This window comes from Lepisosteus platostomus, chromosome 22, assembly GCF_059453375.1.
Source record: "Lepisosteus platostomus isolate fLepPlt1 chromosome 22, fLepPlt1.hap1, whole genome shotgun sequence".
NCBI classification, from domain to species: Eukaryota; Metazoa; Chordata; class Actinopteri; order Semionotiformes; family Lepisosteidae; genus Lepisosteus; species Lepisosteus platostomus.
Window position 1 is genome coordinate 1879573 of NC_142632.1, and position 25220 is coordinate 1904792.

The 25220-nt window shown below is 46.1% G+C and overlaps 1 protein-coding gene, 4 non-coding genes and 2 pseudogenes across 6 annotated transcripts in view; 3 read left to right on the forward strand and 4 right to left on the reverse strand.

Moving 5' to 3' along the window:
- LOC148642866 (uncharacterized) overlaps window positions 1-25220 on the forward strand; it is a 137561-nt pseudogene that overhangs the window by 101963 nt on the left and 10378 nt on the right. The window lies entirely within an intron of this gene.
- Window positions 4479-4620, reverse strand: LOC148642890 (U4 spliceosomal RNA). The gene has a single exon (XR_015929475.1). It is a non-coding gene; the product is annotated as a U4 spliceosomal RNA (small nuclear RNA).
- Window positions 8490-12774, reverse strand: LOC148642891 (uncharacterized). The gene is made up of 3 exons (XM_088616593.1): window positions 12765-12774; window positions 8973-10149; window positions 8490-8556 (listed from the first exon to the last, which is right to left on the reverse strand). Exons 1-3 carry the CDS (start codon window positions 12772-12774, stop codon window positions 8490-8492), a joined length of 1254 nt encoding a protein of 417 aa, XP_088472719.1.
- Window positions 13507-13579, forward strand: trnar-ccu (transfer RNA arginine (anticodon CCU)). Its single transcript has one exon. It is a non-coding gene; the product is annotated as a tRNA-Arg (tRNA).
- Window positions 15640-15711, reverse strand: trnag-ucc (transfer RNA glycine (anticodon UCC)). The gene has a single exon. It is a non-coding gene; the product is annotated as a tRNA-Gly (tRNA).
- LOC148642894 (U4 spliceosomal RNA) lies at window positions 16359-16508 on the forward strand (annotated as a pseudogene).
- Window positions 24934-25015, reverse strand: trnas-gcu (transfer RNA serine (anticodon GCU)). Its single transcript has one exon. It is a non-coding gene; the product is annotated as a tRNA-Ser (tRNA).

Genomic DNA, 25220 nt, shown 5'->3' on the forward strand with positions numbered 1-25220 from the left:
ACAAAACAGAGAGGTCAACCGTGTCAAAGGCAGCTCTAAGATCTAGAAGCACAAGCACTGTTGCATTCCCCGCATCAGTAGCTAAGAGAATATCATTTACGACTCTTGTTAATGCAGTTTCAGAAACCAGACTGAAATTTCTCAAGTATATTATTTGAATCCAGTTACGATTGACGTTGGGCAACAACTATTCTCTCAAGACTTTTAGATTGAAATGGGACCTTTGAGAAAGGCCTGTAGTTGTTAAGAACTTGTGGATCCAAATTTGACTTCTTAAGGAGCGGTCTAACAACCGCTACCTTAAATTGATCAGGTACAACGCCTGACGCAAGCGATGCATTCATCATACTAATTATAGGTCCTGCCAGTCCTTCGAGGGAATCTTTGACTAGCTGAGTGGGGATGGGATCTAGCGAATAGGTGGTTGACTTTGTCTTACGTCTGTGTTCATGAGTCCACCATAAGAAGAAATCTGAACAGGAGCGGTGATCATGCGAGGTCACCATGGAGGAAACCACTGCTCTCCCCCCAAAAAAAACACCACTGCCCCTCTCAAGTTTGTTAAAGACCACATGGATGTTCCACAGCAACTTCTGGAACAATGTTCTGTGGACAGACGTGACAAAAGTTGAACTTGTTGGTAAATGTGCACAGCGTTATGTTTGGAGATAACAAAACACTGCATACCAACTCCAAAACCTCATCCCACCTGGGAAGCATGGCGGAGGCTGTACGGCTTGCAATCATCGAGGGACCGATGAATTCCAAGATGTATCAGGAAATTCTACAGCAGAATGTCAGGGTGTCTGCCTGTGATCTAAAACTCGAAAGACGCTGGGTCATGCAGCATGACAAAAACAAAGGAGTACATCAACAACAGAGTGGCTGAAACAGAAGAAATTCCGTATTTTGGGATGGCCAAGTAAGAGTCCTGACCCCAATCCCATTGCAGTGCTGTGGCGTGATCTGAAGCAGGCCGTTCAGCGCAAGACATCCCAAAAATATACATGAACTGAAACAGTTTTGCATAGAGGAATAGGCCAAAATACCTCCTAACCGCTGCTCAGGTCTGACCAGCCGCTACAGAAAGTAGGGGTTGAGGTTTTTGTCATAAAGGAGGTTCCACTAGCTCCTTAATATAAGGGTTCACGTACTTTTTCCATCAATGACCTTGATTGTTTAAACCATTTGGTCAATAAAGAAACAGCAATGTCAAATGTTGGGCCTGTGTTGTTTGTTAAATCAGACTCTCTTTATTAATTATTATGACTTAGATAAAGATAAGATCACATGTTAGGAGCCATTCATGCAGAAATCCACATCATTCCGAAGGGCTGTTTACAAAATTTTTTCTCCCAACTGTATGTGAGAGAAAAGCAGAGACGCTCACTGAGTAAGGTGGGGTTGTAGCTTTGCAAATCACAAGGACATTTGTACACTCAAAATGGGACAGGAGCACCCCAGATGGGACTCAAACCCACAATCCCTGGCTTAGGAGGCCAGTGTCTTAGCCATTAGGCCACTGGGGCACACTGGGTGGGGTCGATCACGCTGATGAAGAGCCAGTTTAGTTTTCCTTTGCTTTTTCAAAGGGATCCCCAAAATTAGGGAGGTTAGGCAGCAGAAGGTTTACTGTGACCTGAGAAGGACCGGCATCCAATCACGGTGATACACACACACACGCTCTCACTCATCTGAGCTACACAGCTACCAAGATGATCTCAGGTGTGCCGAGCTGGTACGGAACATATTGAACTGATCGACAGCGAATTGTCTCTCAAACAGGCTTTTCACCTCTGAGCTCCCTGACTGACAGTGATCAGCTACAGATGCAGCCATTCAAAGTGAGCGGTACAGACACGTACCGCAGGTAAGATGACACGGGGTACCGCGGTGCGTGATTGGTTGACCGACAGGGGCACTCGTGGTCCGTTGGTCTGTCGTAGAAAGACTTACTGTAAATGTCTTTACTGTGCCTGTTGTAGATATTGAATTTTACCACTGAAGGGAAATCTTAGTAGCTGAGCATAAAAAGAATAGGAGCATACTGTAACGCGTGTGAAGGCCATAAACGATATTAATTTTGGAACATAAACATACAGTATATAGCTGGTCTTGGTACTTTAAAGAAAAAAATACACACCAGTATTCCATTTCTCCCTAAACATTGTAAGCTTCGAAGTCTTTAACTAACATGATTCCGGAGTCAACAAGCATACTTTTAGAATTTGATTAAAAGGGAATATAATATGGAATCGCGTATCTAAAGAATTTAATAACGGTATGATTATATCCGTGTACTGCGACAGGGCTGTGTAGGGCTGTTTCGGCTGGCTGTTCATGCGAGCTGTCTTGTAGCCGACTGGTCTAGGTGCGTGACTATCAACTGGCAGGTTGTGTGTTCAAATCCAGCTGGTGCTGGACTTTTCTTTAAACAAACATATCTTCGAAAAAATAGGTAAGCGATATTATGGACAATCAATTGACTTTTATATTTCAAAATATCGCAACATGATCGATATTTGCGATATTTTGAACATATCTTCCCTTCTGACAGCGGTTCCTGCTTCTAGTGTGTGTGTGTGTGCAACAGAATAAATTTTTATAGAGAAATGGAGGCTGGACAGTATGCGTTACAATATAAACATTTATATTGATTTAAATCGTGTTGTGATTTAAATCGCAAACGCGTGTTTAATTATGTGTTTTTTAATCATAATCAGGCTAATGCATTTCTACATTTTCTGTATGAACCAGCTTAGAGGTTCATACAGAAAGACAGCTTGTGTTTAAATTGAGTGTAAGGTAATTTATGCTTCTAAAGTCATGGTCAGCATTTATTATTGTACTGTGCTGTAAACTTTTTCTGTGCCTAGTCACATTATTTTATAGCGTTTTTATGGCGATATTAAATCCGGTGGTGCTGTGTGTTAGTTTCCAGACTCCCATTATTTAAACTGCGACACTGATCATTCATCTCTAAATAAACTTTATTTTATATAGCGTTTTAAGCAAATAGGTAATTAGATTGCTCATAAACCTAATCGCTTTTTCTACATAAACACAGCATGATTGCTCTCTGAAAATGCTTTTCCTTAAAGCGATTCTATTGAGGGAGTAGCCCAGCTACCACTTAACACTGTACTTCCTACTTTGAATACCTGTGAGACCGGTTTAATTCGTCACAGCCAGCACTCCGGGAGTTCATATTGCTTGACTAATTTTAAAAACGAAGTTATAAATGCAAACGCTTCCTCGGTGCGCTGCTCTGGTACGCCGGGTCTTACACAGTGCCTGTCGGCAGTAAGTGTTACAATATACATACCCAACACTGCTTGTACCCATCTGTCATGCAAATAAAACACCTTGAATTGAATTGAATTGAGGGAGAGAGGGGGGTAGTGGGACAGATATACTGTAGACAGACACAAGGCAAATAAGATACTTATGGGTACGCAGGCATTCACGACAGCAACATACGAAACGTTTGCACGTACTGTATAGTTAAGTTATTACTTGGTTTTCAAAGTGCAACGAAATACAATATTGTTGTTGCTGCTGTTCTGGTTGTTTTTATCCCGTAAAGCGTTTTGAGAAGCCACCTTTAAAGGCGATATATACTGTAAAACCGCTGATTCTGCACAGTGTACGAAGTAAATTATTTTCGCAGTAATTAATTTACACGTGTATAATAAATATAGTAAATATAATAAATTAATTACTGCGAAAATAATTTACTTCGTACACTGTGCAGAGTGCCGTATACTCCTAGTTGCGGCACACACGATACATACAGTAAAAGGCCTCAGGCACTGTGTTAGATGTGTTTTCGACGTTATATATGCGTTTATTCATGTCGTCGATTTTACGGTTGCAATTCGACGTTGATTATACGTCGAGGCGACGTATATATACGTATAGCCGTATTTTCGCCGTAAATATACATATATTCGACGAATCAATGCCCACTGGGATGTTTCCCGAGCCGAAACAGTGCGTTTTTCCAAGCCGTTTGACAAAGCCCGCCCACTGAAAACTGCAGCAGATCGTGTAAAGGCGTTCAACTTTGTAACTACTGCACGCACAGGAAGCAGAATAAATTCCTCTTTTCAAACTGTCAAAGGTTTGCTTTGCGAACGCTGCAGGACATCGCACAATCTCTTTTGAACGGGGACAAACGATTTCTTATGGGGCGCAGTAAGTACAGACGTTTAAAAAGCTCCACTCATGCCGACGATGCAGCATGAAGAAGCGCAACCTAACATTTGACAGACAAAAGCCGGGCGCCGCTACGAGCAATATGAAATCAAACTGACAGCACACGGCGTTTCGCGCTGACACAAAAGTAATCTCGACAGACGCTGTTCTCTGCATAACGCTGAAAGAGCTAAAGAGCGTTTCTGTTGAGACGTAACAAGCTCGTTTCTTTCTACCATGATGTCACCATGACAAAATCTGTCTTTAAACACCTTGCTCAGTCTCTGACGAGACTGTTAAAAATTGCTTTCGTCGATTGTATTGCAAACCGGTGGAAGCGGGGTATTGGGAAAAGTTTTCAACTAGCAATAATCGCGCCTCGGCTAAACCTCACAGGCTACGATACTGCCACTGCGCAAAGCTGACGGTTGCCAGGCAACCGCGGGGATCCTATGGAAATCGTTATCAATCGTCTCATGGCATGTCGTTGCTGTAACGCTTCATATTTGTCGTCTTCTTCTTCTAGCTTGAGGTTTTGAAGAATTTCATGACAGACAAGGGCTCCGTTGGGAACAAAGGGCGTTGTGAGAAAACCGTTGCTTATTTTCAGCAGCAGAAATACAACCCTTTAAATACAAGATGACAGAACAATGACGAAGGGCATGCCGGGAGGAACTCATGCACTACAGAGGAAAGGGGGCGGGCACGTACAGTCCACATTCAAGCCACAAGTACTCTTCTCGGATGTTGCACAAACAAATCCTAACGTCTTGAAAGCATTGCAGCATGTTTGTGTCCCACTTCCCGTGGCTGCAGGACGACTGACACGAACGGACAAACACAATCTGTGGCGTTTAGCGTGACATAGTCTTGCAGGCATCGTGCTGTCTCACTGCAATATTATACCGCTGGAGGAAACAGTCCATCTGGCCATGAAACTCATTTGAACGTTTAGCTACAGCAATTAACAATATTGTAGCGTTTACAGGTTCTTTACAGAACAAGGACGAGTGGAGACGCGATTAACAAACAAGCATTAGTTTTATTCGTTTACAACCACACAAAACCAAACACAGGATCTACACACACATGAGGAGACTGACGGAACACGTACACATAGTTAGGGTGGTAATTATCTAACAACACACTACACTTTTACAGGACTACACAGGGCACTAGAATCACTAGGACATTATTTACACAGGTAGGGTCAGCCGCTGGTCATCGTGCTGACCCTCAGACTCTCCCCGGCTACCACTCCCAGCATGCCCAGCGGTACTACGAGCGCCTGGGGGCGCTTCCTCCTCACCACCAGGCGAGGGCGTTACACTGCCCCCACCTGAAGCGTCTGGCGTCTCGCCGATGTCGAACACCCCCCTCAGGCTGTACTCGTATTCGGCCAACTGCTGCGGAACCCTGCGTGAGCGGCCGCTGCGCCGCGGTGACGGCTGGCGATCCACGGACGCCCCACTATCGGCCGGCTCCGGCCCCGGCTGCTCCTCTGGAGCCTCCCCACACGGCTCCTCCTCCCGGGCCCGGTAGGGGGCCAGGCGGTCTCGGTGCAGGACCACCACTCTCCCCCGTGTTCGCAACCGGACACGGTAGCAGACCTCGCCCACCACCCCGAGTACCTCAGCGGGCCCCTCCCACGACGGGGCCAGCTTAGGGCTGAGGTCTTTGCGGCGGCGCGGGTTGTACACCCAAACCGAGTCCCCGGGCTGGAAGGCAGGCCCCCTGCAGCGCAGGTTGTAGTACCGCTTCTGCCGGACCCCCGCCTGTGTCAGGTGGGTCCGTGCAAAGCTGTGCACCCGCTGCATCCGCTGCCGCAGGTCCCACTCGTAGTCCGGTCCAGCCGGTGGTGCCGACCCGTCTCCGGGCGGCAGGCCGAAGACCAGGTCCACCGGTGATCGCATTTCCCGGCCCAGCATGAGCGAGGCCGGGGTGCACCCGGTGGATTCCTGGACCGCGGTCCGATACGCCCAGAGCACAAGGGGGAGGTGGCGGTCCCAGTCCCGTTGGTGCCGGGACACCAGGGTGGCCAGCTGGATGGCGAGCATCCGATTAAACCGCTCTACCAACCCGTCGCTCTGGGGATGCAGCGGGGTGGTCCGCGTCTTAGTAATCCCCAGGCGCTGGCACACTCTGGCGAAGACCTGGGACTCGAAGTTACGCCCCTGGTCACTGTGTAACTCCTCCGGCACCCCCAGCCTGGCAAACATCCCCTCCAGCAGTGCATCGGCCACCGTGGGGGCACTCTGGTCCGGGAGGGCGTAGGCCTCCAGCCACTTCGTAAAGTAATCCATGGCCACCAAGACGTAGCGGTTCCCGGCCTCGGTGCGCTCCATAGGAGCCCCCACCTGGTGTTGTTGGAGGGGGGCCCGAGAGCGCTCGGGGGGACCCTTCTGCGCCACGCACACCGCACACGTTCGGCAGTACCGCTCCACGTCCCGGTGGCAAAGACCCCAATAAAAATGGCCTCGGAGACGCTGCAGGGTTTTTTTACCGCCGAAGTGCCCCACACCCGGCTGGCCGTGCACCGCTCGGAGCACCGCCCCGCGGAGCGACTAAGGCACCACCAGCTGCCACCGTACCTCGCCACTGGAGAGTACCCGCCACCCCCGGCGCAGCACCCCGTCCTTTACCTCCAAGGCCTCCCACAGGGCGCAGAGGGCCTTGACGGACTTCGGGTGCGGGGCGAGCTCCTCTCGCATAGGCCGCACTCCTGCTGCCCTCCAGCGGAGCACCGGCCCCACGTCAGGATCAGCTGCCTGACGCTGCTCCAGGTCTGGCAGGCCCACCCCCAGCGGCCCCTCCCGGGCCGTGGCCGCGGTGCTCACCCCTGCCACGGTGCGGACAGCCTCCTCTCGCTGCTCCCGCCGGGCGCAGTGATGGCAGTCCGCGGCCTCGCAGGGGCGCCGCGAGAGAGCGTCGGCATTGAGATGGCGAGACCCCGCACGGTGCACGACAGTGAAGTCGTACTCCTGCAGGATCTCTATCCATCGCGCCATCTGCCCCTCTGGCTCCTTAAAGTGGAGCAGCCAGGTGAGGGACGCATGGTCGGTCCTCAACCGGAACCGGGTCCCGAACAGGTACGGCCTGAAGTGGTGGACCGCCGCCATCACCGCCAGCAGCTCGCGACGGGTCACGCAGTAGTTCCGCTCAGGCCTAGTCAGAGCCCGACTATAGTAGGCCACTACGCGCTCCCCATCCGGCCCCTCCTGCGCCAACACCGCACCCACCCCCGAGTCACTCTCGTCGGTGTCGAGAACATACGGCAACCGCGGGTCGGGGTAGGCCAGCACGGGGGCCCCCACCAGAGCTTCACGCAACCGGCCGAAGGCAGTCTCACAGCCCGAGTCCCAGTCAAAACGGTGGCCCTTGTCGGTGAGGCGGGGCAGCGATGCTGGCAAAGTCCCGGACGAACCTCCGATAGTACGAGGCCAGCCCCAGAAAGCTGCGGAGCTCCGCGACGGTGCGTGGAGTTGGCCAGCCCCTCACTGCAGCGACCTTACCTGGGTCCGTAGCCACCCCTCGCGGTCCAACAACATGTCCCAGGAAGGAGCTCGCACTTGCGGGGGTTGAGCCTCAGGCCAGCACGACGGATGCAGGCCAGCACCGCCTGGAGGTTTGTCAAGGCCTGGTCGAAGCCCCGGGCATGAACCAGCAGATCGTCCAGGTACAGCACACACTGGTTCCGCAGGACAGATACCAGCACTCTCTCCATCAGCCTCTCGAATGTCGCCAGGGCATTGCACAGGCCAAAAGGCATGACAGTAAACTGCCAGAGGCCCTGGCCGATAGAAAAGGCCGTCTTCGGGCGAGCATCGGGAGCAAGCGGTACCTGCCAGTAGCCGCAGCGGAGGTCCAGGGAGCTGAACCAGGTCGACCCAGTGATGTAGTCTAGGGCGTCATCTATCCTCGGCAGGGGGTAGGAATCTTTCCGGGTGACCTCGTTCAGCTTGCGGTAGTTGACGCAGAACCTCCACGAGCCGTCTTTTTTTTTGACCAGTACAGCTGGCGCCGACCACGGGCTCGCGGAGGGCTCAATCACCCCCGCTGCGGCCATCTCCCGGATCTTTTCCTCGGCGGCGGTCCGCTTGGCGTGAATCATGCGTCCAGGTGGGATGCGGATGGGCCGAGCGTCGCCGGTGTTGATCTCGTGTTGGACCAGGGCAGTGCGGATGCAGTCCTCATCTCTCGCCGCAAAGAGGTCTTCGTTCTGGGCGAGTAGCTCCTGGAGCCGCTGCCGCAGGTCCTGATCGAGGCCCTCGCAGCTCCGCTGGTAGAGATCCTCAACGGTGCGCCTCGCTTCCACGCAACGCTCGGCCCCCGCCGCCGCTGCTTTGCCTGGCCCCCCGGCTGACTCGGGAGCAGGATCCGGCACGCTCGCTCCCCGGCTCATTGGCCTGGTCTGCCCCGGCGACTGCCGCCGCCGCCACTGCCTCTTTTTCTCCCGGCTCCGGCAAGCCCACGTCCCTCGGCCTTCGCCGGGCCTGCCCTCCACCAGGTGCAGTCGCTCCCCCTGCCACACCAACTCCTGCCGGTCCAAGTCCAACCTGGCCCCCACTCGCTGCAGTACGTCCAGCCCCAGAATGCAGTCCTCCTGGATGGGTGCGAGGTAGCAGGGGTGGCGCACCGTCGCTGCACCTAGACGGAAGGCAAGCACCTGATTCCCCCGGACTGCAGCGAGCTGTCCCGTCACGGTCCTCAACCGCAGGCTGGAGGCCTCCCATCCTGGGGGGTTGGTGCCCTCGGTGTCGGGGAAGACGCCCGGCCGGAGTAGGGTTATCGATGAACCGGTGTCGAGTAGGGCCAGGCAGGGTTGGTCCTCGATTTTGCAGTGGAGGTACAGGCCCCGGCTACAGCCGACTCGCCCCACGGTGGCGTGAGGGGCGCCAGTCTTAACAGCGCTCTCCGGAGCGGGGGTTGAGGTGTTCGAGGGGCGGCCTTCCCCACGCTGAGCCGCCCCGTTCCCGTTTCCCGACGCCGATCGAGGAGTGCGAGGTTCGGGTGCCCGGCAGAACCGGGCTCGGTGTCCCCTCTTCCCGCAGCGGTTGCAAATCAGCGTGCGGGGCTGTTCCGCGGGGGTCGCTGCCCGGGCTGGCTCCTCTTCCCCCTCGCTGGATCCCTCTGTCGCACTGCGTCTGCTGGTGCTTCCAGCCACCCCGAACACGGCCTCAGCCCGTGTAGCAAGGGCCAAGGCCTGCTCCAGCGATGTTGGCGCGGCCAGCTGCACGTGGCGCCGCAGCTCCTCGGGTGAGAGGGCCTTGAGAAAGGCCTGGAGAGCCATCTCCCGCTGCGCCTCCCGGGGGAAAGTTGGGTATCCTCGGCGGGCGAGGAACGCGACATCAGCGGCAACCGGGCCCAGTCGCTCTCCTGGTTGGCGCCGCCGCAGGGCCAGCCTCTCCCGCATCAAGTCCGGCGCCTCCTCCACACCGAAGCGCAGCTGGAGAGCCGCCGCCAGCGCCGTGTATTCGCCTCTGTCCTCCTCCGGGACGTCCAAGAGCGCCTGGCAGGCCGCTCCTTCCAGCGCCGCCGCCAGGTGGCCGACCATCTCCGCCTGGCTCCAGCAATTCGTCCGGGCCGCGAGCTGGAACTGCGCCTCGTAGATTTCCCACGGCGCTTCCCCATTGTAGCGACCTGGTCTCACCCGCGCCGATGGGTGTGGGAATTGCTGATCGGCTCCGGCAGGGAGAGTATCCTCTATCTGGGGTGCTCGCTGACCAGGAGTAGCGGCCGGTCGCCCCAATTCTACCGGCGGAACCACTATTGAATAGCCCTGGTAAGGGCTGTGGCCACCTGTCGCACCCAGGAGTTGCTCAGGCTCCCTCTGTGCGCTGCCGATGGGTTTTGCTTCTTCCAGCGTCAAACGGCGCTTAATAGAATCGGGTACTGTCTGCCACAAATTGTCCATTCTGCCCGCTTCTGACACCAATGTAGCGTTTACAGGTTCTTTACAGAACAAGGACGAGTGGAGACGCGATTAATAAACAAGCATTAGCTTTATTCATTTACAACCACACAAAACCAAACACAGGATCTACACACACATGAGGAGACTGACGGAACACGTACACATAGTTAGGGTGGTAATTACCTAACAACACACTACACTTTTACAGGACTACACAGGGCACTAGAATCACTAGGACATTATTTACACAAGTAGGGTCAGCCGCTGGTCATCGTGCTGACCCTCAGACTCTCCCCGGCTACCACTCCCAGCATGCCCAGCGGTACTACGAGCGCCTGGGGGCGCTTCCTCCTCACCACCAGGCGAGGGCATTACAATATCATGATTTATTCAGGATGTGTGGAATCAGCACGTCCCGGAGACAGCTTCCGAAATCGTGAGCATTCTCTGGTGTCGAACTGTGTGTCCAACTGGAGCCTCACTATTTGCATATGTGAGGCTCCAGTTATACATCGAGTGTTACATTAAATGACAAAAATGAAGAGAGTTAAAGCAGCTGGAGAGGTTTTCTTACAACTTTTGAGCTGACACAGTTTTGGAAAATGTTTCCTTCACGCTGCACTGTACCACATAGGCAGCCAAGAGTCTCCAAAACAAAACAGAATGGACAGATAGCAGAAAATTCCCAGTCGTCCTGAAGTTCCCAAAATCCAGCACTGAGCGTAAACAAAGTGTCTAAGTAGCATTGGAATGCTAACCCTAACCCTAGCTGGAGTTTGAGCAGTCCAGCACTGAACGTAAAAAGATGAGTCAAAGTAAAGTCTAATCGGATTAGTTTCCTTAGAGCGGGTTCAGAGTTTGCTCAAGAGTTTACCTTTCACAGATGCGCAAAGAAGAATGTTGGGGGTGCACGCTTCAAGGCGCCTTACAGCTGTAGGGAGTGATTCGAGACGATTCGTGGCGTGTGCTCTTTCCCATATACCGTACGCCCCGGGGTGCAGTGTTAGGATGACGTACAATACCGCTTGGGCACGTAACGGCGTTATATGCAAGTGCGGGACGTGAGGGTTTTCGTTTGTTCGTTTTGTTTTGCTCTGCTCTGCTTTGCTTTGTTTTGCTTTCCATCGCGTTGGTAAGAGCGTAAATAAAAAGGCGATTCCTGCGTCTACCACTAATGTAAGAGCTATTTCAAGTGCGGCGTGGTGCGGCTTTTCAAATGCTCAACACGATGACTTCGCATGCACGCGTGCTTTCATGCAGTCGTGTGTGCAACCATGTCCTCTTACGTGCAAACGGGCGTGGTTTCATGTATGCAAAAAACTTTCCTGGGCTCTTCTGAAGCACATAAAATTATTTGGAGATATACCTTTGTCTTGTTTTCCTCTTAGGCTCTAGAATTGATAACTTTTTTTTCATTTTTGGCATTTTTCATCATTTTCCAGAAAGTGGTTGCAAGCCCGATATCATGCAAAGAAACTTCAGGATTCAGGGACCAGTCAATGGATTTTTTTCAAAGTTAGATTTTTGCACTCTGTGGACCAAGAGATGTTGTTCAATAATGTTTTTTTTTTCAAATTTAAAAATATCATTTTTTCTTGGAGCTTTGAAGGGGATGGATTCACCCTCCTTTAGCCAGGACAGAGCTCCAGGAGCCTGGGTAGGATTCTAGCTTTCTCCCCTTGCAGGCACCTGGCACAGAAGACATCATTTTTTTCCTTAAAATCTTTTTTTTTGTGTTCCTTGTTGTTCCAAACTTAATTTTAATCACTTTTAATTAGAGATTTTATTAAAAATAGTGCAAAAAATGACTAATTTCACAAAAAATAATGTAATATAAAACGGATGTTTTTAACTTTATTGTAGTGTTTTAGAAACTAATATGTCTTCAAAAATGGTTGTTTTTCACTCCTAGGAATGAAAGCTGTTGTTATATGATGTTTATTTTCAAATTTTGAAAAATCAAAGGATTCTAGCTTTCTCCCCTTGCAGGCTTCGGACACAGAGAACCTCATGGTTTTCCTAAAAATCATTTTTTTATGTTCCCTGGTGTTCCAAACTTAGTTTTAATCAATTTTAATTTGTTATTATGTTAAAAACAGGGTAATAAATTTCTAATTGGACTATAAATAATGTCATATTGTCTGCTATAAAACTGATGTTTTCAACTCTATTCTAGAATCAACTAATAGAGAATTGAAATTATAAAAGGGCATAAGAAGACATTACCAACAACAACCACAAGATGGAGATATTGTCTAGAGATTACCAACAACGACCACAAGATGGAGATATTGTCCAAAGAGGCAAGAAGGGCAAAGCCGCGATAAGATAAAATCATTTTTTGAAAGAGATTGCTGTCAGAATGCACATCCGTATCCCAGACAGAATCTCTAGTAAAATATGATCATTTGTGAAACAGGCAAATGAGTGTCTGCTACAATATGATTGCTACATATCTGCATTTGTTGTTTTTTAAGGAGTAAGAGTGCAGGGGGCTTAAACCTGCGATCCAGTGTGTTGATGTATTTCACAACACTACCCCTAGCACATCTGGAAATAAATCCTCATAATGATTATTGCCCTGGAAATGTACCAAAAAATTAGTGAGCATATATATATATATCACTGTGTTGAAGCTAGAGAGACAGAATACCTGCAAACATATCCTAAATACAGTGTTCCTGCACCTTTGATCTCATCCAGAATGTATCGTTTTTTGAAAGGGATTGCTGTCAGAATGCACAACTGAATCCCAAACAGAATCTCTAGTCAAATATGATCATTTGTGAAACAGGCAAATGAGACTCTCAGGTGCCCATTGCTCATTTTCAGAAACATTTATGCAATACTTTCACCATGCGTTGAGCAATAGGGATTAAAGATACCAGAGGTAAGGTTTAAAAGTGATTCTGAGGTGCAACACATCAGCAATACAGCTAGGCATCTGAAATGCGGGGTTTGAGAGCCCTTCAGGGAACACCGTACCCTAAAGTCAGGGAGCTCAGAGGTGACTTGTTCGGCTTTCAAATCATCTCTCCGTGGAAGCGCCGAGATGCAGCTGTTTAAGGCTTAGAAGCAGCTGACTGTTTCACTACCTAGCTGATCACTGTCAGTCAGGGAGCTCAGAGGTGAAAAGCCTGTCTGAGAGACAATTCGCCATCGATCAGTTCAATATGTTCCGTACCAGCTCGGCGCACCTGAGATCATCCTGAGATAGCCGTGTAGCTCAGATGAGTGAGAGCGTGTGTGTGTGTACCACCGTGATTGGATGCCGGTCCTTCTCAGGTCACAGTAAACCTTCTGCTGCCTAACTTCCCTAATTTTGGGGATCCCTTTGAAAAAGCAAAGGAAAACAAAACTGGCTCTTCATCAGCGTGATCGACCCCACCCAGTGTGCCCCAGTGGCCTAATGGATAAGGCACTGGCCTCCTAAGCCAGGGATTGTGGGTTCAAGTCCCATCTGGGGTGCTCCTGTCCCATTTTGAGCGTACAAATGTCCTTGCAATTTGCAAAGCTGCAACCCCACCTTACTCAGTGAGCGTCTCTGCTTTTCTCTCACATAGAGTTGGGAGAAAAACTTTTGTAAACAGCCCTTTGGAATGATGTGGATTTCTGCATGAATGGCTCCTAACATGTGATCTTATCTTTATCTAAGTCATAATAATTAATAAAGAGAGTCTGATTTAACAAACAACACACGCCCAACATTTGACATTGCTGTTTCTTTATTGACCAAATGGTTTAAACAATCAAGGTCATTGATGGAAAAAGTACGTGAACCCTTATATTAAGGAGCTAGTGGAACCTCCTTTATGACAAAAACCTCAACCCCCACTTTCTGTAGCGGCTGGTCAGACCTGAGCAGCGGTTAGGAGGTATTTTGGCCTATTCGTCTATGCAAAACTGTTTCAGTTCATGTATATTTTTGGGATGTCTTGTGCTGAACGGCCTGCTTCAGATCACGCCACAGCACTGCAATGGGATTGGGGTCAGGACTCTTACTTGGCCATCCCAAAATACGGAATTTCTTCTGTTTCAGCCACTCTGTTGTTGATGTACTCCTTTGTTTTTGTCATGTTGCATGACCCAGCGTCTTTCGAGTTTTAGATCACAGGCAGACACCCTGACATTCTGCTGTAGAATTTCCTGATACATCTTGGAATTCATCGGTCCCTCGATGATTGCAAGCCGTACAGCTTCCGCCATGCTTCCCAGGTGGGATGAGGTTTTGGAGTTGGTATGCAGTGTTTTGTTATCTCCAAACATAACGCTGTGCACATTTACCAACAAGTTCAACTTTTGTCACATCTGTCCACAGAACATTGTTCCAGGAGTTGCTGTGGGACATCCATGTGGTCTTTAGCAAACTTGAGAGGGGCAGTGGTGGGTTTTTTTTGGGGGAGAGCAGTGGTTTCCTCCGTGGTGACCTCGCATGATCACCACTCCTGTTCAGATTTCTTCTTATGGTGGACTCATGAACACAGACGTAAGACAAAGTCAACCACCTGTTCGCTAGATCCCATCCCCACTCAGCTAGTCAAAGATTCCCCTCAAAGGACTGGCAGGACCTATAATTAGTATGATGAATGCATCGCTTGCGTCAGGTGTTGTACCTGATCAATTTAAGGTAGCGGTTGTTAGACCGCTCCTTAAGAAGTCAAATTTGGATCCACAAGTTCTTAAAAACTACAGGCCTGTCTCAAAGGCCCCATTTCAATCTAAAAGTCTTGAGAGAATAGTTGTTGCCCAACGTCAATCGTATCTGGATTCAAATAATATTCTTGAGAAATTTCAGTCTGGTTTCTGAAACTGCATTAACAAGAGTCGTAAATGATATTCTCTTAGCTACTGATGTGGGGAATGCAATAGTGCTAGGTTGCAACAGTGCTAGGAATGCAAATGTTAGGTTGCGCTTCTTCATGCTGCATCGTCGGCATGAGTGGAGCTTTTTAAACGTCTGTACTTACTGCGCCCCATAAGAAATCGTTTGTCCCCGTTCAAAAGAGATTGTGCGATGTCCTGCAGCGTTCGCAAAGCAAACCTTTGACAGTTTGAAAAGAGGAATTTATTCTGCTTCCTGTGCGTGCAGTAGTTTCAAAGTTGAACGCCTTTACACGATCTGCTGCAGTTTTCAGTGGGCGGGCTTTGTCAAATGGCTTGGTAAAACGCACTGTGTTTCGGCTCTGGAAACATCATGAGCAGTGTCCTGCATTTTTTCTGTGTATAGCTGTCTTTTAACGCATACAGAATTCATTCGAAATCATTGATTTCTCCAATTAACAAGGGTCCCTTTTTGAACCTGCGAGAAGCATTCTTTCAATGTAACAGATTTACTCCGGGGAAAGGCAGCATGACATTGAGAGTAGCTCAAGCTTTCAGCACCCGTATCGGACTGCGTGTATGCAGACACCGCTCAGAATCCCCTGTAAGATTCTCCTTCAATTCCGTTTTGCAGTGCTTTAGCTCTTTCAAAAGGCTTCGCTAGTCACAATCCAAGGCTCGTGACAGCATTTGAAAACACTCACCACTGCGTTGGCCAGGAATCAAACCCGGGTCAACTGCTTGGAAGGCAGCTATGCTCACCACTATACCACCAACGCATGCCAACCGGAGCCCTGCAGGACACCACCAGAGAATGCTCACGATTTCGGAAGCTGTCTCTGGGACGTGCTGATTCCACACATCCTGAATAAATCATGATATTGTTAGTTGCTGTAGCTATACGTTCAAATGAGTTTCATGGCCAGATGGACTGTTTCCTCCAGCGGTATAGTATTGCAGTGAGACAGCACGATGCCTGCAAGACTATGTCACGCTAAACGCCACAGATTGTGTTTGTCCGTTCGTGTCAGTCGTCCTGCAGCCACGGGAAGTGGGACACAAACATGCTGCAATGCTTTCAAGACGTTAGGATTTGTTTGTGCAACATCCGAGAAGAGTACTTGTGGCTTGAATGTGAACTGTACGTGCCCGTCCCCTTTCCTCTGTACTGCAGTTCCTCCCGGCATGCCCTTCGTCATTGTTCTGTCATCTTGTATTTAAAGGGTTGTATTTCTGCTGCTGAAAATAAGCAACGGTTTTCTCACAACGGCCTTTGTTCCCGACGGAGCCCTTGTCTGTCATGAAATTCTTCAAAACCTCAAGCTAGAAGAAGAAGACGACAAATATGAAGCGTTACAGCAACGACATGCCATGAGACGATTGATAACGATTTCCATAGGATCCCCGCGGTTGCCTGGCAACCGTCAGCTTTGCGCAGTGGCAGTATCGTAGCCTGTGAGGTTTAGCCGAGGCGCGATTATTGCTAGTTGAAAGCTTTTCCCAATACCCCGGTATTCTCGTACATTCTCGAAGAGGTCAAAGGTGCAGGAACACTGTATTTAGGATGTGCTTGCACTTATTCTGTGTCTCTAGCTTCAACACAGCGATATATATATATATATGCTCACTGATTTTTTGGTACATGCCCAGGGCAATAATCATTATGAGGATTTATTTCCAGATGTGCTAGGGGTAGTGTTGTGAAATACTTCAACACACTGGATCGCAGGTTTAAGCCCCCTGCACTCTTACTCCTTAAAAACCAACAAATGCAGATATGTAGCAATCATATTGTAGCAGACACTTATTTGCCTGTGTCACAAATGATCATATTTTACTACGCTGGGCAAACGTTCCTAGGTCAAATTCTTCCAGCACGGGGGTACCTTTAAAGCGGAGACGACGGCACCGAAATTCTTTGGCGCGCCTTCTCTTTAAAGCACTGGCCAAATATGAAGACAGTACGTACAGTTATAATTCAAACGGAATTAAAAACTACACATCCCAGTTACCATGGTGGTGCTTGTGATCATTGCGTTTAACCAACGAAACAGGGCGAAAAATCAGTCACATGACTTTGGGGCAGAGTTTCGAAAGCTTAACCTATCAGCAACAAAGCGAAATTTACATGATAAGCTACCTCAAACTGTCAGTTACACAACTGTGTATGTCGCTTAAGCCACTCCTATTTGGCATTTTAGTTATGGAGGCGAGAAGATGCCCCCCCCCTCTCTGGGTGTCTGATTTGCCGCCATGTTTAACCGTCCGTGTCCGAATCGCAGTAGCTACGCGTACGAAATAAAGTTCATCCCAGCTACAAAACATATATATTTTTGTGGTAAGAGGGCGCAAAACATCAGTATTTACTGCTATTTATTACTGTACGATTTATAGTTGAAATCTGAGCCTAGATATAAAGTTAGATATAAAGTTAAAATCTCGACAAAGCAATGTAGGAAATACAGAGAAAATAAATCCTTTCTGACATCTAAAATCAGTTTCGATCAAGGTCTCTAAAACGAACAAGAAAAAGAGGATTTTCGGAGGGCAATTACGCTGTGTTTATATAGAGTAAGTGATTTATGAGCAATCTAATTTCTTGTTCGTTTAAAACAGTGAAATGTCAGCTGCAAAAGATCGCACCAGAAACAGCACTCTCTCTGCCTGTCATAGACGTTCAGGAAAGGCTGAATGAAGTCATGTCAAGTACAATAATTCGGAGATCAATAATAACAGTTGTAGGACAGTATATAAGGAGGATAAGGATTTTGAAGTTGACTCGAAATCTGATAGGTAACCAGTGCAAGGACTTGAAAACAGGTGTAATGCATCCCTGATAGGATTCTTGCTGTCATATTCTGAACATATTGAAGATTGCTCAGTGTGGATTTAATTTCCCCAGTGAACAGGATGTGCATTTATTAATTCTAGAAAAAAAAGCCTTTCTTGATTTCTCTAGTTCTTAGTTTCTCTAGTTCCCTTTAAAATAAACTATTATTCCACAATGCAGAGTATTACATGGCCAGTATTTACACATGATATTTGTGATTTAAAGAAATTAACACAAGCAGCTTTTGGAGATTTAAGTGTTGGCTGAGTTATTGCAGGATAAAAGACTAGAGATGTTGGTAAGAAGAAGATAATTTGGGGAAAGCTGAGGAATACACTTATAACAAGAACACTTCCTAATGGGGTTAGGCATACTTTTGATGAAGATGATGAAGTTTACAGACTATATGTTTACATAGATACTGAAATAAGGATTGTATTTTAGATTATGTGTAGTTGCTGGCATTGAACTGTGTGTTGGATGCACATGAATTGAAGGAATGGGCAAACATAGCTGATGCGGATCCACAGAGCCAGCATATTAAGATGTTTATAATTAGAGGCAATTTGTTTAAATAACTAGGTATGGATACTGATGTGCAAGAGAGGTGGAAAGGCTGTTTCCTTAAGCCAGCACTATAAAATATTTTATTCTCAGTGAGATGCTGCCATTTCGTAGTGGGTTTTCTAACACTGTGTATAGTTCCATCCACACAGTGCCTTTACTTCCATCCATTTCTAATCTCTTTATCCAGTACAGAGGATTTGGAGCCTATCTCAGTAAGCAACGGACACAAGGCCGAATACACCCTGGACATAGCGCCAGTCCATCACAGGACAGACAGACACAAACACACACACCAGGGCCAGTTTTCCCATAAACCAATTAACTTACCAGTATGTTTTGGAGTGCGAGAGGGAGTCATATCACACATATGGAGAAAAACCATGTAACCCAGAGAGAACATGTAAACCCCACACACACAGGATGGCAGGAATTGAACCTAGGACCCCAATGCTGCAAGATAGCAATGCTAACCACTTCGCCACCATTATAAATGGATGGATATCTTAGTTATCTTTCTAGTTCACAGGTTTGCATGCATAATTTAATTTTGAAAGCCACTGAGACAGCAGGTACTACTGTTGTATTTATGAAAAAGAAACAAAACAAAAAACATACTAACAACTGTGCCATCTTACTCCTTAGTTAATACATTTTATTATTCATAAACAGTTAACATTGTTAGCAAAATATTTTGAATTATATTTAACCTTATTTTTTCTTTAGTTTTGTATTTAACTTATTATATGATAGTCACACTTAATGTATATTTGAACAATGAAAATATATTTTTACAAGATGCGGGGGAAAGTGCAACAGCTTATTACAGTGCTAAATTTAATATTATTGATTGCTAATAGTTTATGCTAACACCTAACTTTCTTAATTAGATGTATTTAAAACAGTGAACTAAGTGTAAAATACTATTCAGAAATACAATCGAAAATAGTTTTGTGGTGTTTGTATGGATGAAACGTTTCTAAAATGTATAACGTAACAAAATTAAAGACGTTTAAAATCTGTAATCTTTCCACTTGTAATGTCATTAGACAGAACAACACGTTTCTGGTTTGACTAAGGATGGTATCAAAAAGTAGTCTAAGTGGTGAGAAAGCTGTGCTTAATGATAAGTAAGGGACTTAAAAGTAAAAATAGATGCTTCATATTGCTTGATTAATTTTAAAAACTAAGTTATAAATGCAGACGCGATTGCTGCCATAAGCGCTCCAGGCAGCAGAATGTTCGTTCTGTACTGCTGAGCTCCGCGCCTCCTCCCTCTCTGTAAAATCCTGGGTTCGGTAAAATGTTCCAGGCATTGATGTGAAGGACAACAGAGCTTTCACTGGCCGATTATCATTATTATCATTATAATCATTATTATTAATAATGATATTAATTTAAGGGTCTAAATATCTAAACATATGTATCTGTATAGCAGGTAGTATCACTGTATTCCACTTTCTTTGTAAACACGGAAAAACAGATTCACAACACAAAGCTGTATCGCTGTGTAAAAAAACCCGGTTTGTAATGAGCTGCTGAGCTAAGAATAGGAATGTTCCTGCTGGCAGAGGGGGTGGAAAGTGCCTGCGGTCATTTAGTATAGCAATTCGCACTGATTCCCTTGCGAAGATATGGACTTAAGAATATTCGTGCCTGGTCAAAAAATGGCATTAAGCCATTAATTAATATGGTTAATAATAGTAAACTGTAACATGCTGTTACAAGATCGGCTAAACTGCGAAGAAAATGCTTTCAGAGAAAATGTTTCAGGTGTGAAGAACATAGATCTCCAATGCAATTTCAACCAAACCTGTTCCCACACACCCTGCCCCCACTACCATTAGAATATACACAAAGCACTGAAATCTTTCGAGCTAATGATCAGGTGACCCGAGAGAGAGCGAGAGAAACACCAAGGGGTGCGGAACCAGGGAACTATTTACATGGAAAACGGGCGATCTCACCCAGACTGTCCGCCCGTTTCACTGTTACCTGGATACCTCTTTATTTAGAACTCACTAACACTGATTTTTAGTTTAGAAGGATTCAAGTAGGGTTTTAGATGAAAGGCAGCGACCTTAATCAAGCCCAAATCATAATTGAACCCATTCAGAGCCTACATTACATTTTAGCGTTTCATTCTGAGCAGAAGACCCTCACACCTGAAGAAGGCTTGCGTTTTCTCTCTTCTCTTTTAAGCATGTGTACAATGTGTAATACAATTACAATGTGTAATTACAATGCTGTGATACAATTTGAATAGTATGGGGGGGGGGGGGTGTCTTTCGCTGGAAATCTCGCCTGCTTCTACTTTACGAGTACAACCCCCTCTCTGCCGGAGTGCTGGCTGTGATGAATTAAACCGGTTTCATAGGTATTTTCAAAGTAGGAAGTACAGTGTTAACTGGTAGCTGGTTCAAAACGCGATTCAAATCAATATAAATGTTTATTTTGTAACGCATAGGTGACTATTCATTGTTATTAAAAATACTTAAATTCGATCATGTTGTGATATTTAGAAATATACATTTGTTTGGTGCGAGTGAGGTTTTATTTAATCTCTGACCAAGGGAAACATTTCATTTTTTCAAAGAAATGTTTGTTAAAAAATAAAGTCATAGTTCCATGGGATTCAATCACAGACCATGTGACATGGGAGTCAGGAAACTAACACACAGCGCCACCGGATTTGATAACACTATAAAAACGCTATAAAATAATGTGACTAGGCACAGAACAAGTTTACAGCACAGTACAATAATAAATGCTGACCATGACTTTAGAAGCATAAATTGCCTTACACTCAATTTAAACACAAGCTGTCTTTAGCCCTCTAAGCTGGTTCATACAGAAATGTAGAGATCCAGGCTCAGAACACACAGCTTCATTAGCGAATACATATGCAGGACAACTAGAGAAGACGTTTTACAGAGGATGGATTTTTAGAAACATCCCATCAGTGACATCACTGAAGTCAACTCCTAGGTACTGTAACTGTCGTGTGGATAGTTTCACAAGAATCAGACAAAGGTTTAAGCATCGCTTGTTCTAGATAAAACTACAAAAAAAAACCAACAACCTATAATGTACTTCTTTGCGGCTCTGTTTGCCCAAATCATATATTCACAACGTGAAATCTAGAAAATAATATTACGTAACCAAAATCTGCAATATGGAAACAGAACCTGTGTAATTGTTGATAGATGATGTACTCGTAACATTTTTTCAAGACGAACTACAACATTTAAAAAATGACTTGTATGTACTTGATATCTCTAATCAATCCACGGGTCCCAGCACAAAACGAAACTAAAACGCATACCGTTTCGCGCTTCTTATTAGTTGCTCAAAAGTAATTTGACCGTATGAAATGCATAATATAAACCTAGAAACATATACGTGAGCAGTATTTACGCACTGTAGTATCGTTGTTAAGACATACCTCTCAAATACTGTAAATCAAGTTAAAAATATCTCAAGACCGATTCTGGTCATAATGAAACCATGTTTCGTGTATGTTTTCTTTGAAGTACCAAGACCAGCCATATACTGTATGTTTATGTTCCAAAATTAATATCGTTTATGGCATTCACACGCGTTGCAGTATGCTCCTATTCTTTTTATGCTCAGCTACTATTTCCCTTCAGTGGTAAAATTAGATATGAATATTCAATACTTAAACGGGCACAGTTAAGACATTAAATATACATATACATACTGTATACAGTACAGTTTTCATACGGTAATATGTTTATGTTCCTAAATCAATCTCTTTTATGAGCATGTGAAAGGCATGGTGAATCGATTCTCAAAAATTACTGTACTTTGCATGATTGGAAACAAATGCGTGATTGCGAAATGCTGTGGTGTTACTTTTACAAAGAAGGTCAGTGAAAAAAATAATGTTGACCAGGGCAATACTTTGAGTTTACACTTACAGCTTGTCCAAGGTCATTCATTATTAATACTATTAGTAATATCTTCGTTAAAGACTTTGATGGCCACAGCTCAAACATGAGAGGTTGAGCTTTATTAGCTCCACCTTGCGGAAATTCCGGATACTATTATTTTGCTTGTCGTATTATAGGAGAATTTACGGTAACTCGCGGTATTTACCGGTAGCTTGCGGTAGACTGCGGACAGCGTACCGCAAAATAATGCCGTATCGCCCGCGCATTTTGAATGGCTGCATCTGTATGATGTTTATTTTCAAATTTTGAAAAATCAAAGGATTCTAGCTTTCTCCCCTTGCAGGCATCGGACACAGAGAACCTCATGGTTTTCCTAAAAATCATTTTTTATGTTCCCTGGTGTTCCAAACTTAGTTTTAATCAATTTTAATTTGTTATTATGTTAAAAACAGGGTAATAAATTTCTAATTGGACTATAAATAATGTCATATTGTCTGCTATAAAACTGATGTTTTCAACTCCATTGTAGAGATTCTAGAATCAACTAATAGAGAATTGAAATAAAAAAGGGCATAAGAAGAAATTACCAACAACGACCACAAGATAGAGATATTGTCTAGACATTACCAACAACGACCACAAGATAGAGATATTGTCTAGACATTACCAACAACGACCACAAGATGGAGATATTGTCCAAAGAGGCAAGAAGGGCAGAGCCGCGATAAGGTAAAATCATTTTTTGAAAGAGATTGCTGTCAGAATGCACATCTGTATCCCAAACAGAATCGGTAAAATATGAGTAAAATATGATCATTTGTGAAACAGGCAAATGAGTGTCTGCTACAATATGATTGCTACATATCTGCATTTGTTGGTTTTTAAGGAGTAAGAGTGCAGGGGGTTTAAACCTGCGATCCAGTGTGTTGAAGTATTTCACAACACTACCCCTAGCACATCTGGAAATAAATCCTCATAATGATTATTGCCCTGGGCATGTACCAAACAATCAGTGAGCATATATATATATATCGCTGTGTTGAAGCTAGAGACACAGAATAAGTGCAAACACATCCTAAATAGAGTGTTCCTGCACCTTTGACCTCATCCAGAATGTATCGTTTTTTTAAAGAGATTGCTGTCGGAATGCACAACTGAATCCCAAACAGAATCTCTAGTCAAATATGATCATTTGTGAAACAGGCAAATGAGTCTCTCAGGTGCCCATTGCTCATTTTCAGACACATTTATACAATACTTTCACCACGCGTTGAGCAATAGAGATTAAAGATACCAGAGGTAAGTTTTAAAAGTGATTCTGAGGTGCAACACATCAGCGATACAGCTAGGCATCTGAAATGCGGGGTTTGAGAGCCCTTCAGGGAACACCGTACCCTAAACTTTTTCAAAGTCGCTCTCCGTTAAAAAAAATAAATACCTTTGACAAAATACGTGCGGGCAGACAGACACGCCTCAGAGGGTTTAAGGCTGGCTTCACATTCAAATGATAAAGTCTCCCCATCCGGATGTCAAAATGCAACTTTGGCAGACAGAACAAACATCAACAAACCACAAATGTGGACAAGGATTTTACAAGCTGCACCACACTGCACTTTCAAAAGCATTTACATTTGTGTTAGACGCAGGAATTGCCTTTGATTTGCGCGCTTACGAACGCCATGGAAAACGAAACAAAACAAAAGCCCTCAGCTCCTGCACTTGATTATAATGCCATTACGTGTCAAAGCAGGAATTTACGTCATCCTACCACTGCAACACGGGGAATAGAGGGAAATGAGCACACGCTACGAATTGTCTCAATCACTCCCTAGAGTCGTAAGGCGCATTGAAGGGTGCACCCACATCATTAATCGTTGCGCCTCTGTGAAAGGAAAGCTCTTGAGCAGTCTTTGAAACAGCTCGGATGAAACACTTGATTGCTTCCATGTGCATCTGGAGCCCATTTCTTATTTTCACTTCACGACACCCAAAGCATTTCTAAAACAGGAGATTCGCGTTTGGGAATGCGCCCTGCCCTACAAATAAAACAGGTCTACGGGTCTGAAACCTGCTCCACGGAAAACAGTTCTGTTGCGCTTTTGATCAAAGGGAGATTCGCTGTTCTTACTTTTTGATGACATAACACCCAAAGGGGCTTCTTTAGAGCTGGATTCCAACCAGCACCCTAAAGTTTCTTGGCGGTATCCTTTACAGTCCTCTGTTCGGTCGACAGAAGGGGGCAGCTTTCCTCACACATACAGTGCAATGTACTGTAGTGTTCCCGTTCATTGAATTCGCAGCTCTGCATCAGACCTCTAACTCGTTTCCTTAGCTTGGATTTAAGCCACGAAGCAGGCTTCTACTGTATAAACGTCTAGAGGAATCACAAACTATTTGAGAGGCCATCATCCCAGGGGGAACTGACAAAGTCTATCCCTAAACACCTAGCGCAGTCTCTCGAGAGACTGTCAAAAATCGCTTTCTCCGTTTGTGTTGCAAGTAAGTGAAAACGCGGTCTCAACCCAGAGCCACTTGGCAGCAGCGGCACGTAAATACTGTTACTGTTACTGCTCGATACCGACGTTAGCCTACTATACCATGTTCAGCAACCGCTAGAAAATGTACGGCTCTAGCACCGGAGCAAACGACAGGAGGGACAAAATCAAACGGGCACACGCGTCAGATATGGAGAGCGACGAGGATGGGATTCGAACCCATGCGTGCAGAGCACAATAGATTAGCAGTCCATCGCCTTAACCACTCGGCCACCTCGTCGACAAAAGTGGGCTGTCCGGACATGGGTTGGCACGCTCCAGATGATCTTTTTCTTTTTTTCCCCTCGTACTCGAGGGTCATTTTCCTATTCCACATGCGATTTTAACATTTTCCTTGGGAGATGTCAAGCCAGCAAGCCACTTCTGTGGTTCAGTGGCCAGTGTGGAGTTCAGTGGCCCTGTTGTACACAGAAAGCACATTGAGC

Bases quoted from the DNA above. Each gene is read 5' to 3' on its own strand.
- LOC148642891 (XM_088616593.1), bottom strand. The intron at 8,557-8,972 runs GCCGGGCGTCTT...CTCCCGAGTCAG, and splicing joins TCATCGATAACCCTACTCCG to CCGGGGGGCCAGGCAAAGCA.